The sequence below is a fragment of the Rattus norvegicus genome, chromosome 3, assembly GCF_036323735.1.
Source record: "Rattus norvegicus strain BN/NHsdMcwi chromosome 3, GRCr8, whole genome shotgun sequence".
NCBI lineage: Eukaryota > Metazoa > Chordata > Mammalia > Rodentia > Muridae > Rattus > Rattus norvegicus.
In genome coordinates, this window is record NC_086021.1 from 161,189,356 (window position 1) to 161,204,236 (window position 14,881).

The 14,881-nt window shown below is 39.3% G+C and overlaps 1 protein-coding gene across 7 annotated transcripts in view; it reads left to right on the top strand.

The window, feature by feature from the left end:
- Csnk2a1 (casein kinase 2 alpha 1) overlaps nucleotides 1–14,881 on the top strand; it is a 46,779-nt gene that overhangs the window by 19,061 nt on the left and 12,837 nt on the right. For 4 of the 7 annotated variants that reach the window (XM_006235220.5, XM_006235221.5, XM_063282998.1 and 1 more), the window contains 6 exons: nucleotides 4,302–4,511; nucleotides 8,216–8,327; nucleotides 10,830–10,931; nucleotides 11,396–11,446; nucleotides 12,218–12,277; nucleotides 14,430–14,513. In XM_006235220.5, coding sequence (XP_006235282.1) covers nucleotides 4,411–4,511; nucleotides 8,216–8,327; nucleotides 10,830–10,931; nucleotides 11,396–11,446; nucleotides 12,218–12,277; nucleotides 14,430–14,513 — 510 coding nt within the window. In that variant the 5' untranslated portion in view covers nucleotides 4,302–4,410. The remainder of the gene's footprint in view (nucleotides 1–4,301; nucleotides 4,512–8,215; nucleotides 8,328–10,829; nucleotides 10,932–11,395; nucleotides 11,447–12,217; nucleotides 12,278–14,429; nucleotides 14,514–14,881) is intronic. The other 3 variants (XM_039104112.2, XM_063282999.1, NM_053824.2) reach the window with 1 other exon arrangement.

A 14,881-nucleotide genomic window follows, 5' to 3' on the forward strand; every position in this document is an offset into this window, starting at 1 on the left:
TGTGCAGATAGTCCTTTATTGAAACTTTTATCAAAGGACTCTAGGTTATGTGTTTGTGTGTATGTGTTTTGCCTGCATTAATGTCTGCGCACTGTGTGTGTGCAGTGTCCATGGAGAGAAAAGAACATTGAATACTCTGGAACAAGAGTTACAGATGGTCAGGAATGTGGGTGTTGGGGACCAAACTCAGGTTCTCTGTAGGAGTAGTGAGTGCTGTCAATACTGAACCATTTCTCTCTAGCTCCTTCAATCCCCTTCCTCCCTCCCTCCCTCCCTCCCTCCCTCCCTCCCTCCCTCCCTTCCTTCCTTCCTTCCTTCCTTCCTTCCTTCCTAAGGATTTATTTTATGAGTATGCATGGTAACCATGTAGCGAATGTCTGATGCTTGGAGCCATCCTTTCATTCTTAATTTTCTTAAAAAAAGACTTGTGTGAATGGAGGTCAGAGGACAGGCCATTTCTTCCATAGGTTTCAGGGATCCAGACCCAGGTTCTTAAGATCTGTTCTGACAGCACTTTTACCTGCTGAGCCCTCTCCGTGGCCCTTGAAGCATAATTTTCTCAGTTCTTTTTTTTTTTTTTTCTTCCCACATGAAGAGGAGAGGAATAAAGATCAGCCATGAGCAGGTGGAGGAAAGGGGGAGGGGAATGGGGAGAAAAGGGACAGGGACAAAGGGGAAGAGGGTAAGAGAGCAGAGAAGAGCAAAGAGCAAGAGCAATTTTCTTAGCTCTTAATATATTCTAGATAACAATCCTTTGTTGGGTGATATTAAGAGTGGTGATGGAGTTTGAGTTGATTTTATAATAGGTCTGAGATTGGGATTCAGTTTAATTCTTCTAAGTGTGAATGGATAAACCCACTATTTTAAACTTTTATTGGAAATGGTCTCAAAATTAAATGAGACAAAGATAAATAGTATGTGGCACCAAAATCGTAGATAAGCAGAATAGATGATACTCTGGAATAGACATTTCTTTGATTAAAATGATAAAAATGGCCAATAAACACATAAAAGGGTAGGAATATCCCTAACCTTTAGGGAAGTGCAAGTTGGAATCAACACTTGGGTGGCAGAAGTAGGAAGATTATAAATCCAAGGCCAACCTGGGCTGTATAGTGAATCCCATGTCAAAAACCCCATCCAGTAGTGGACTCTAAAGCCCACCCTGGGTGGAAGCAGCACACCCCTTTAATGCCAGCCCTTGGAAGACAGAGGTCCCCACCTCTGGTAATCTGGGAATTCCAGGCCAGCCTGGTCTGCAGTTTTAGGACAGCCAGAGTTTCAGAGAAACCCTGTCTCAGAAAACCAAAAGACCAAACAAAACAAAAAACCAACAGATTACCACAAGTCAATAGTTCTGAACTGCAAGTCAACAGTTGTGAATTGATGGCAAGGTTTCAAATTCTACTGTGCCCATGTGTATAGCAGTATTAGTCACGGTAGCTAAAATGCTGACTCAGATCAAGTGTATGGGCCAACAGATGAGTAGATAAGCAAAGTATACTGCATAAATGCATAGAATATTATTCTCACTCAAGGAATGAAATTATAAGGCATGCTAGAGGGTGAAGCTTGTCGTTGTACTAGAAAATAGACCAAATGTTGTGCAAATAGAGAAGTAAAGCTGATTACAAAATATGGGTGTTTATTTTCAATGGGCACACAATTTCTGTTTGGAAGTTTCTAGAAATAGGTAGTGAATTGATAGCTGCACAAGATTATAAATGTAACCAATGCTACTAAGTTGTATACTTACACATGACTAAAATGATACACTTGTATATTTTTATATTAAAAATGTCTGACAGTGTATAAGATAAATGAAAAAGAATACTGGTGTCCTAGTAGCTCAAGTTGCCCTTTTATGGTTTTGGTTCATTTTGTTTTGGTTTTTGATTTGGTTTGGTTGGTTTGCTTTTTTCTATTTTCTTTTTTTTTTTTTTAAGATTTATTTATTTATTATATATAAGTCACTGTCTTCGGACACACCAGAAGAGGGCATCCGATCTCATCACAGATGGTTGTGAGCCACCATGTGGTTGCTGGGATTTGAACTCGGGACCTCTGGAAGAGCAGTCAGTGCTCGTAACCGCTGAGCCATCTCTCCAGCCCGCTTTTTTCTATTTTCAAGACAGAATTTCTCTAACAGCCTTGGCTGTAATGGGATTCCCTTTGTAGACTAGGCTGCTCTGGAACGCACAGAGATCGACCTATGTTTTTGCCTCCCAAGTCCTGGGATTAAAAGTCTTGTGCCACCACACCTAAGTGCCTTTGTAAAAAAAGATTTGTTTTATGTATATGAGTACACTGTGGCTGTCTTATAGCCACAGTCAATAGCCACTGAGCCATCTCTCCAGCCCTTTAATTGCTTTTGTGTGGGTGTGGGTAAGTGGTGTGTGCTTTGCTTAACTTATATCTCTGTGTGCACCAGTACACATATTTGAGGGTGCACATGTATGTACAGTTGTTATGGTGGCCACAGAATAAATAACTTTGGGTGCTTTCTTAAGAATACATTCATGGGCTGGAGAGATGGCTCAGCGGTTAAAAGCGACGACTGCTCTTCCAGAGGTCCTGAGTTCAATTCCCAGCAACCACATGGTGGCTCACAACCACCTGTAAAGAGGTCTGATGCCCTCTTCTGGTGTATCTGAAGACAGCTACAGTGTACTCACATATAATAATAAATAAAAAAATCTTAAAAAAAAAAAAGAATACATTCACTTCCTTTTTGAAACAGGATCTTGATTTGCCTGGTGCTCACTTTAGGGCTGAACTGGCTGGCAGCAGAGTCTCAGAAAATTTTTAAACTTATTTATTTTCTACACACACACTCACATACACACACGAACACATACAGGCACTCACGCACATACACACTCACACTCACACACTCAAACACACTGTGGCTGTCTTGCTGGGATTTGAACTCAGGACCTCTAGAAGAGCAGTCAGTGTTTTTTAACCACTAAGCCGTCTCTCCAGCCCAAGTCTCAGAAATCTTGACTGTGTCTCCCCCAGCACTAGAATTACAGGCATAGACCACCACAAGTAGCTGTTGTTTTTTGTTTTCTTGTTTTTAACCAAGAATCTGGGAATTGAACTCGGGTCCTTGTAAAGTGCTTTACAGACTGAGCCATCCTTCCAGCCCCTACCCAATGTAATATTTTGTTGTATTTTCTCATTTATGAGTGTTCTCTTCTGTATATGTATATACACATGTGGGCATACCTAGTTATTTCAGGAAAAAATATATATCCTAATGTATCAACTTCATTAGTATAAATCTTTAATTTGCCTCTGTCTAGTTTTGTCAGTATTATTTATGTTACATCTTCTTCTCTGTGACACAATAGTTAAGGGAAGTATGCTGTGTTGAGTTGTCGTGTCTCTTGCTTTCATTTTGGGTTTTGGTGTTTTGCTTTGTTTTGTCTTTTGGTTGTGTGCGATGGTGGTATTGTTTTGACCTTGGCTGGCCTGCATCCTATGTAGACCAGGCTGTCTCTTGAATGAAGTTAGGCATTATGAACCAGAAAACTACATATGTCTCTCTGAAGTTACCACATGGAAGGCCCAGTGTGTTTTCATTACACGGATCAGCAAGTGTTGTAGGGATTTCAGTGGAGGAAGACAGACGTCACGGAGGGTATTTGATTTGATAGCATGGTTATAGAAGTGTACTGATTTTGCCTAGGCTGGCTTCTAAGTTGATAAATAGTTAGGGCTAACCATGAATTTTCTACTTCTTCCTGTGCTTCGTATGTGCTGGGCTCTTTTCTGAAGTTTTTTTTTGTTTTTTGTTTTTTGTTTTTTTTTTTTTTTTGGTAGTTAGTTTGTTTTGTGACATGGTGTCCTGCTCAAGTTGACCTCAAACTCTATATAGCTGATGTTGACCTAGAAATCCTGGGCCACCTTCTAAGTGCTAGGGTTACAGGTGTCTGCTGCCACACCCTATTAGCAGTTTTTATTAAGTTTGTTCCTATAGAAAGTACCAATTTCTGTTTTTAAATTTGAAGTCAAGTTTATCTTAATATTCTGTATAAACAGTGGCGTTGCTATTGCATCTACTCAGTGCTCTTTTTATCTTCTATGCTCTCTTAAAAAGAATATCCAAACATTACTTTCAGATTACAGGCTACTCTGCAGAGTTGATTAGGTTCAGTATCAGTTCTAGCACAGCTGGGATATTTCGGCACAAATTATATTTGAGACCATTATTAGTAGTAAAACAGTTTTCTTGGCAATATACTTTGAAAAATAATTTTTTGTTTTTTGTTTTTTTTTTCATTTTGTTTCTGCAGTGTGAAGAAAAAGGGTCTGAAACAAAGTCTTATCAACTTCTGCTTTTAAACACAGTAACTGCCAGATCTTCCAACATCACGTTCAGCTTTGTCCGTCAACCTGTCTGACATGTCGGGACCCGTGCCAAGCAGGGCCAGAGTTTACACAGATGTTAACACACACAGACCCCGAGAGTACTGGGACTATGAATCACATGTGGTGGAATGGGGGTAATTATTTCCATTTACTTTTCTGCTCACCCAAAGTGATAGACCTTGTAGATTTACTGACCGTGTCAGCAGGCCTTCCCTGAACTTCCAAAGCTCCAGGACAAGGGCAAGCTTGTGATTTGGCAGCCCAGCGTACGTAGGCTGGCAGGTAGATCACAAGGGTGGGACTTGCCTGGGCTTCTGAGGTAAAGGCAAATGTGGTTCCTCAGCACTGAAAACAGGCGAGAGGCTGAATCACCAAACTCTCATCATATATAGCATTTTGGGGATCAGAGTTCTGCCCCATAGTGATACTAAAAGATGAGAAACAGGATTTACACCATCTATCCTTCCCATGTGTCCATCCTAGACCTGTGACGTGCATAGGAATGTACTCCAGTTGCATTCTCAAGAGCTGTTGTTTTCTACCAGATGAGAGGCTTGTTTGAATGTTTGCATTTCCTGTATGAACATGACATTTAATTGAAGAGTTGTCATTTTTGTGATAAAAAGCATTTGATAGTTCAGTACAAAGTAAAGCAATTTAAAAATTGTTTTATATATATGCATACATACACACCGAATATAACTATATACATATAACTGACCACATTCTATAAATGTAGAAACCTGACATGAGCCACATGACTTTGAATTATAGATCAACCTGAGCCAGCAAACTGTGTTTCAAAAATAAATAAATAAAATGTTAACTCCCATAGACTATATTTTATATCTGACTCCATGTGACTTTCTATACTCCTAAGTGGTTAAAACTGTCCCTGAGCTGTCTGTCATAGCACATGTTTTCCACTCTAGCACGCTGTGGTATTTAGCAGCAAGCAATTTTTCTGCATATATCTCTTGCCTTAGAGATACCATCAAGAACCATGGTACAAACCAATAAATGTTTTCACTATTTGATAATCTTAACAGTTGTATAGTGTCACAGACTTTGAACTCTAGGTATACCTATATTTACTACAGAAGTCTTGAGAATCTTGTCTTCAAATCAAGTGGTTTACTCATAGCTCTGCTGAAATGGCACTAGACAGCCCTTTGAATGTTTGCATGGTGCTGTTTGCTTGTTTGTGTTAGTTTATAAGCTGTTGTATGAGAGAACTCAACAAATAGAAATATTTTGGATAATACTAATATTGTCCATTGTTCTTAGTTCATTTTTTCTTTTTTCTCCTTTTTAACTGCTTGAGAAAAATGAATGGCTGATAATGATACATACTGTATTATAAGAAGAAATAGAATTTAGCTCCCTATTACTTAGCATTAAACCAAGGGCCTTATAGATTGTAGGCAGATACTCAACTGCAGGGTTATATCTCCAGTCTCCCAGACTGCCCTCAAATATGCTGTCTGGCCCAGGATGACATTGAACTTACAGTATTCCTGCCTCCACTCTCCAGAGCTGGGATTGCAGGTAGACACCAGCATACTCAGGTTATATATGCCTCAGGGATTCATGCATGGTAGAATATTTTAACTAAGCTACCTCTCAGTCTTGTTTTTCATTTTATTTTATTTCATGGAATGTGTGTTAAAATTATTACACGTTTTTTATTTGCGAGGAGTCTGCATGTGCCACATTTGGGAGCTGGTTCTTTCTGTGTATTGTATGGGACCAGAGAGTTGAGCTCAGGTCTTCTATAACAAGGGCCTTTACCTTCCTAGCCATCTTACAGCCTGTATTTATTTTAAAATTTACTTATTTGATATATATGCATATTTTGCCTGGTGTCCTCAGAGATCAGGAGAGGGGGGTGGGTTCCCTAGAACTGAAGTTTACAGGTGGTTATAAGCCAGCATGTGGATGCTGGGTCTTCCCTAAGAACAAGTTGCTCTTAACCACCAGTAAGTCATCTTTCCAGCTCCATTTTCTTGGTGGGAAGATAAATTTTGACAGATTCTCATGTACTTAGGATGAACTTAAACTTCTGATCATCCTGCTTTTACCTCCCAAGGACTAGGATTTGTTACTATAGGCATGTGCCACCAGCCCCACTTTAGTTTTATTTTGAGATTAACATTTTTGTAAGCTTAATAGGCTGACTTTGAATTTATTCTGTATCCTAGGCAAACTCTAAATTTGTTATACTCCTGCCTCAGCCTCCCAAATATCTGGGAATAGGTGTGTACTATTATATTTAGTAGAATTACTAGTTGCCTTACTGGTTTGTTGTTGTTTGCTTGCTTGTTTTTATACTGAGCCTTCATTTTGTAGCCCAGGCTAGCCTCAGATTTGCTATTCCACTTCCTGAGCCTCTTTAGTCCTGGTATTACATTTGTGGACCCCTGCAACCAGCCAGGCCTTTAAAGGAACAATGTTTATTGTTAATTAGAGCAAAAGCCTCTAAGTAAGCATCAGGGGAAGAAGGGAAGTATTAACACACCTTGTTATTTACTCTGCCTATAAGCTCTAATGTTTTTATTTACTACTACTACTACTACTACTACTACTACTACTACTACTACTACTACTACGTGTACACTGTTGCTGTCTTCAGACACACCTGAAGAGGGCATCAGATGGTTGTGAGCCACCATGTGGTTGCTGGGAATTGAACTCAGGACCTCTGGAAGAGTAGTCAGTGCTCTTAACTGCTGAGCCATCTCTTCAGGCCCTCTAATGTTCTTATTATTTAATAGAATGTAGGTAAAAGCGGGACCCCTATGGTTCACTATTTCTAATATGGTTGCAAGCTTTATTACATATCAGATCTTGTCCTGAAGGACAGGTGAGAGATCATACATACATACATACATACATACATACATACATACATACATGGAAGCAATTTTGTAGAAAAAGGTCTGATAAGAAAGGGCTGCTTCCAGGTATATCTGTAATACTCTTACTCTTAATCTTTGTTGAGTTCTATTAAGTGTCAACAGTGGACTGGGTAGTATGAAGCAAGAGTACATACAGATCTGTTATTGAAGAGGAAGTAGCATGCTGTTGGAAACAAACATACTAAATCCCAATACAAGTTATGTGCACAGTGCCATTAGTACATAACAGTTTGAGATTTAAAAATAAATTTGAGGGGTTGGGGATTTAGCTCAGTGGTAGAGCGCAAAGGCCCTGGGTTCGGTCCCCAGCTCCGAAAAAAAGAAAAGAAAAAAAAATAAAAATAAATTTGAGAAAGCTTAATAATAGTGATTGTTGTTGTTATTAATATTAATGCTTTTTGAGACAGGATCTCATATAGCCTAGGCTAGCTCTGAGCTTTGTAGCTGAGGATAGCTTGGAGCTTCTGATACATACCTACTTAATGCTAGGAATATAGATGTGTATCATAATGTCTGGTTTACATGGTTCTGGGGATTGAACCTAGGGCCATGTATATGGTGCCAATTGAGCCATAGCCTCAAATTTTTCTGGATTTTTTTTTTTTTTTTTTTTGGGTTAATGTAGCATTTGGAATACCTCTTGTGTTACATCTGTTACCCTGTAATAGAGTTGTATGTCTCTTTTTCTCTCCCTGCATCGTGTGTTTTCCTTTTTCTCTTTTTTTCAGAGTCATCTGTAGCCCAGGCAGTCAATAAGCTTTCTATAAACAGACCAGGATGACCTTAAATGTAGATCTTTCTGTGTTCACTTACAAGGCTGGAATTACAAGCATGTACCACCATGTCTGACAAAAATACAGTTTTAGAAAATTGAAAATTTGGTATTTTGAAATCATTGTCATTTTGTTTTTTATCTCTAGAAATCAAGATGACTACCAGCTTGTTCGAAAATTAGGCAGGGGCAAATACAGTGAAGTGTTTGAAGCCATCAATATCACAAATAATGAAAAAGTTGTTGTTAAAATTCTCAAGGTGAGTATAAGAAGAGAAACAATGTCGTTATTTGGAATGTAGAGTATATACACATAGATGCCTTATACATGTCACTTAAATATTTTTGTTTCTGTAGTTTAGCTTGCCCATTATATTGTGTGAAGTCAGTAGAGCACCTGATCTAGCTTTACAGATTAAACCTACAGGAGAAGGGATCGTTGGAATGTGGTCAGAGAGGGGAGTAAAAGCGCAGACTCCTCTTCCCAAGTTTGCAGTGTCCGTGTCCTGTGCTTTTGTTATCAATAAGCAAACCATTTTCTCTGCTTTGTAAGGATAAGAAAGGCAAGCAGATGACATTAGTGCGGGTAATGCGTCACCACCTGAACTTCATCCATGTGGATAGTTGGGGTTAGACAGACCTGGAAGTGCGTGCCTTGTCAGAAAGAGGAACTGTCCTGAGCATGTGTGCGGTGGTAGAAGGCTTGCTTAGAGTGTGGAGATCTTGGGTTTGATTCTTAGGGCTACGAGAAAGGAAAAACAGACAAAATAACAGATTGGAAATTAGTCAGAAAAATGCTTTCTATGCAAGTCTGAGGACCTGGTTTCAGATCCCAAGTAACCACCTAAAAAGCCAGACATAACAGTATGCACCTGTAATCTCAGTACTGGGGATGTAGAGACTGGAGTGTGCCTGGGACTTGGTGGCTAGGCAGGCTAATCAGGAGACTTCAGGTTTAATGAGAGACCTTGTCTCAAAAGGTGGAGGACTAGCAAAGTGGTAGTCCATCAGGTAAAGATGCTTGCAGCCAAGAATGACAACCTCAGTTTAGTCTCCTTAAGTTATGCTTTGATCTCCATGCGTATGCCATGGGGTTTATTGAAAAGTAAATAAATGTTATGTTATGACAATATTATGGAGAAGCAATTGAGATGTCTAGTATTGACCTAGCTTTTACATTTCACGCACATGAATACATACACATGCACCTATACACACCCTCCCCTACAAAAGGAGGCAGTTGCTTCTTAGCTGCAGGTGACTAGTGTCATGTTAACAGTGCAATCTAGTGTCTCTTAATGCTTTCTTTTGCAAAGAGAATCTAGAAACCCATATTTGCATTCTGATATTTTAAAATGTTGACTGTAGAATGAAGAGATGACTGGGTGGTTGAGAACAGTAGCTGCTCTTTGGAGAACCTGGCTTTGATTTTTGATTCCTAGCCATGTGGCAGCTCATAACCATCTTGAACTCTAGTCTTAGAGGATCCGATGTCCTCTTCTGGCCTCTGAGGATATCAGGCACACATGCACAAATGTGCATGCAGGCAAAACCCACATACATGCATACATGCAAATTTTAAAATAAATAAATTTTTGTTCAAGGTTTGAAATATCATACAAGTCCTATTTAGCCAGCGGGCTGTCAGTGTGCAACTTCCATTAGTAGTTGTTTCCATGCACTGGCTGCTGACCATACTGTCCTGGAGACTCACCTCATAGTTCTTAGCACAGAGCTGTCTGTCGTCGCTACTGAGAAACACCTTCCTTGTCTCAAAATTTTTTAATGGTAGTCCACAGGCAAAACAAAAATGTGCAATAGTTCTAGCTATTAACCATTTTAAAAGACATTACATTCAGGAGGCAAAGCAGGAACATTGGTATGAATTAGAAGCTACCTGGTCTATAGGAAGACTTTACAGGAAGGAGTGAAGAATACCCATTCTTTTTTTTTTTTTTTTTTCCGGAGCTGGAGACCAGAATACCCATTCTTTTCCCCTAATATATTAAAAGCTTTGTTTTAATATTATTTACTTATTTTGAGACTCTAGAAATAAGACAGTTTCTCAAGAGTCAATTTTCTATCTCACAGACTCGGGGAATGAATCTCAGTTCAGCAGTGTTGGTAGCAAGTGTCTTTATATGCTGAGCCATCTCTCTGGCCCCACTGAAATTTTGTTTTATTTTGTAACAGAGCCCTAGATGTCCTGGACTTCATTTGTAAACCAGGCTAGCCTCAAACTCAGAGATCCACCTGCTTCTGCCTCATGAGTGCTGGGATTAAAAGTTGTGCCCCTCCGTGTCCAGCCCAAAAGATTGCCTTTTTTTTAAAGATTTATTTATTTATTTTATGTATATGAGTACACTGTAGCTGGAGTAGAAATCTTCTTTAGTGCCTACAGAATGCCTGACAGTGCTAGAAGAAGGGATCCTGAGAAATCTGTGACCCGCCTACCCATCCTTCCTTCCTCCCTTCCTTCCATATTTATTTATTTTATGGATGTAAATTAATCTATACCAGAAGAAGACATTGGATTCTGTTACAGATGGTTGCGAACCACTATGTTATTACTGGGAATTGAACTCAGGACCTCTGGAAGAGCAGTCAGTGCTCTTAACCACTGAGCCATCCCTCCAAACCCCCCCCCCCCATATTTTCTTTATTCAGGAAGCTTATATAGAAGTTTTTTTTGTGTTACTGTAACTGTGAGATGTACTAGGAAATACATTTTTATGATACAGTTTTACTGTTTACTATTTCAGCCAGTAAAAAAGAAGAAAATTAAGCGTGAAATAAAGATTTTGGAGAATTTAAGAGGTGGGCCCAACATCATCACACTTGCAGACATTGTGAAAGACCCTGTGGTAAGTACAGTGATTTTAGCAAGGCCCATCAGGGATCCAGTGGTGTTCAGCCCAAAGCACAACTGACTTGTCATCACCATTTAATGTTTTAAAGTGTTCTAAATCAATTACACATTGAACCAGCTTAGGTATGCACACACATTCATGCACATACATGCATGCACAAAGTCTGTTACTCCTAGAAGACTGATAACACTAAAAGCCAACTGTGTTATCCCAGTTTGCAAACCGAAGCCTAGTGCCAGTAGGAGAAAGGTATGTGGTTGGGCCACCTGGAGCATTGTGAGATTTCAGCTGTTTGGAGAGTTTTTCTTCAAAATGCTTCCAAAAAATAAGTGTGGTAACGATCAGCATGACAAGGTTCTTAGTACTGCAGCAAGGGCTGTCACATCCCTTACACAACACTCAAGCTGAGAACTAAAGCCACCAGGGCTGCTACTAACATGTTTCCTTTCTCCCCCTAGTCTCGAACCCCTGCCTTGGTTTTTGAACATGTAAACAACACAGACTTCAAGGTATTGTTCATAACCATTTAAAACTGCTGGATTTTTAGATCACATAGAGAGTCTTGGGGATGCCAGTATAAAAAAACCTCGCTTTTTACTTGTTTTTATTAGTGCTAAAGTAGTGTCTGCTTTCCATGTCTAGATATTTACATCTTACCACATTTACCAATCATTTATCAGTTTCTGCTGGTGTTCAGACTAGTGAAGGTACAGTACATGTCGACTTTAGGGAACCGTGTTCGAGAAAGAATATATTGTTTCTATAATACAAGGAGTAGCATATTCCATAAGATCCTTAGGAACTGATCCTTAGGAACTGCTACTCTTTTTCCTTACACTTGTGCTATTGGATTTGGGACCCAAGTCTTAAGAGTTTAAAGTGCCTGGCAACTCAGCTATCACTGAGCTGTACTCCATTTCTCTATGATATCGATTATTAGAAAAGATAATGGGAAAAGGTCATGTAAGATTTTGCTATAACACAAACATGTACAATATATATCTTTGAATGCAGATCCTCAGGTGGATCTTATTTGAACAGTTCTCTATTCTGGTATGGTATTCAAGAATGGAATACCTTAAGTACACATTTATAGTGTTTGACATGTAAAGGTGAAGCTGGTAAAGTCTTTTGGAAGTGAGTTTTTGGAGTAGAAGTAGAGAGCATTTGAAAAACAAATCTTGGGACTGTGGTCAACGAACCAGTCCTTAGGCGAAATTATTTAGGGCCAGGAAGTTTTCATCTCAGCTTTGTTGAACTATTTTATTTTCCTTTAACAGCAATTGTACCAGACGTTAACAGACTATGACATTCGATTTTACATGTATGAAATTCTGAAAGTGAGTAATTATAAGTATTAAATATTTTTAAATTGATCTTTTCTTTAGAAGGTTATTTGATGGTAGAGAATCCCGGGGGATTAACTTTGTAATGTGTGTTGAAAGCAAGTGGTTTCAACAATAGTTTAAAATGTTTTTAGTATTAGACTCTTGGGTAAAATCTCTGTTACGAAGTAGGGTGCAATAGAACTGTAATTAGAACATATAGGTGTTGTTCGACAAGGCCCTACTCTGAAGCAAGGCTGAAGTCAGTCCTGCCCACGGCCTATCTTGTTGATCTTTGTTTCCCAGCCTCTCACATTCTGGGACTCAGAGTTAGGACCCGTCACACCCAGCTTTAGAACACCTGTTTTTATTGTAGTTTTTATTCTGTGATGCATGTCAAACAGATACTTCAGCAGTTACCTGCATCCCCAGCCCTAGAATGCCTTAAAGCAGAGTGGAAATGATAGTTGAAAACAGCTTTTGCTTACACACTGGCTGCCGATTTACTTAGGTTTCAACAAATGACACTGGCCTTGAGATATAGAACTTACTGTAATCCCAGTAGGAGGACTTTCACATGTTCAAGGCCATCCTGGGCTACAGTGGTTGTCAAGAAACAAACAAATGGGTTTTTAAAAAAAGATTCTTAGCTGGTAGCTAAGGTGGCTTTTACCTTTAATCCTAGCACTTAGGAGGCAGAGACCAACTTGGTCTTAAAGCAAGTTCCAGGACAGCCACAGTTACACAGAGAAACCCTGAGCCAAGAAAATAAAAAGAAAGACTCTTGAATTCAGCCCTCAGATGGTCATTGTTGTAAGGATTGTAAATTTCTTCTTAGAGATTACTGACTACAAGTGTACTTTGATTTCTAAAGTGGGATCACAAGTCATCTCACCATTCAGTAGTTTCAGGATTAGCTTTATAAGGTGGGGAGATGCTTAGAATTGGATAGTTTATGATAATCATAGGCTAATACCACAATAACTTATTTAATTTAAAGCCTCAAAAGAAAGCTGGGCATGTTCATACATGCTGTTGATCCCAGCACTTGGGAGGCACATACCGGCTTTTTAAACAGTCTGGTCTACATAGTGAGGTCTAGGCCATCTAGAATCATAGAGTGAAACACTGAATCTGGTGCCCCCTCCAGCAGCATCAAAAGATTGTACCTGTACAGACATTGTTCGTCTTTTGGCTCGTGTGGAAAGTAGGATGTGTAGGTGTAAACATGTTTGTCCAGCCCTACAAGCTAGAAATCCAGGCTATCCTTCAGGAAGGACAAGAACTTAGCTAATGGCATTGGTTGACAAACTCAAAGGTGTGTTGTTCCAGTCCCTTAATTTCAGCTTACAAACTATTTAGATTTGATAGATAGACCTAGATCAGGAGCTGGCAAATTTCTTTTTCTTCTTTTTTTTAAAGATTCATTTATTATATATAAGTACACTGTAGCCGTCTTCAGACACACCAGAAGAGGGCATCAGATCTCATTACAGATGGTTGTGAGCTACCATGTAGTTGCTGGGAATTGAACTCAGGACCTCTGGAAGAGCAGTCAGTGCTCTTAACCACTGAGCCACCTCTCCAGCCTGGCAAATTTCTTTATAGGGCTGAAGTCTTTGTCCTACTGTTCATCTCAGCTGGTATAGCAAGAAAACAACCATGGAGTGTACACATATAGGTATGGTGGTGTGCAGATGAAATATTCATATAAGCAGACAGTTGGTTATTCCCCCTCTGCTACTAAAGAAATACCTGTCTTTAAGTAAAATGTTGGTAGGCTAAATTTTCTTTTGAGAGGAATGTGTAGAGATAATCAAGGCTCTGGATCAGAAGTTATGCAGTTATACTTTCTGAAGAGAAAGGATGCTCAGATAAATGAAGAGCAGTACACACCTAGAATCTTCAGCTCTCAGGAGGCGGAAGTTTAGGGTAGCCTGGGCTAAAACATTGCAAAACCCTGTCTTTGAGAGGGGGGAAAAGATTTTGTGATTTGGGTCTCAGAGCCCTGAGTGTGTTTGACTATGTGAACTAGTTCTCAAGGAATAGATGAGAGTGACTGCTCTACCTAATTCTCGGGATTGTTGTGAGGCTAGAAGGAAAACTGACATAGAAAGTAAACATCTAAAAACAGTAACTCATGCAAGTGAATTTTCCTTTCTTACAGGCCCTGGATTATTGTCACAGCATGGGGATTATGCACAGAGACGTGAAACCGCATAATGTCATGATTGATCATGAGCACAGAAAGGTAAAGTAATAGACATCAAACTCTTATACACGTGATGCAGTTAGTACATCTCCATAGTATATGCAGCGCAGGCATGCTTAGCTATAATGTCCAGATTTTTTCTTAAAAATAATCAGTTTTTTAAATGATTTTTTATTATTTTAAAAATGATTTTTATTTATTATTTTTTATTATTGTGTCAAAGGAAAAGTGGGAGTGTGTATATGAATGAGTGTGGACACGTGCAGGTGCACAGAAATCAGATGAATACTTTGGTGTTATGATTTCTTTCTACCATGTGAGTCCTAGGGCTTGACCTGAGCTCATTAGGCTTTGTGTAACACTTCCTAAACCATCTTGGCAACCCAAGTCTTACTATGTTTTTCAGG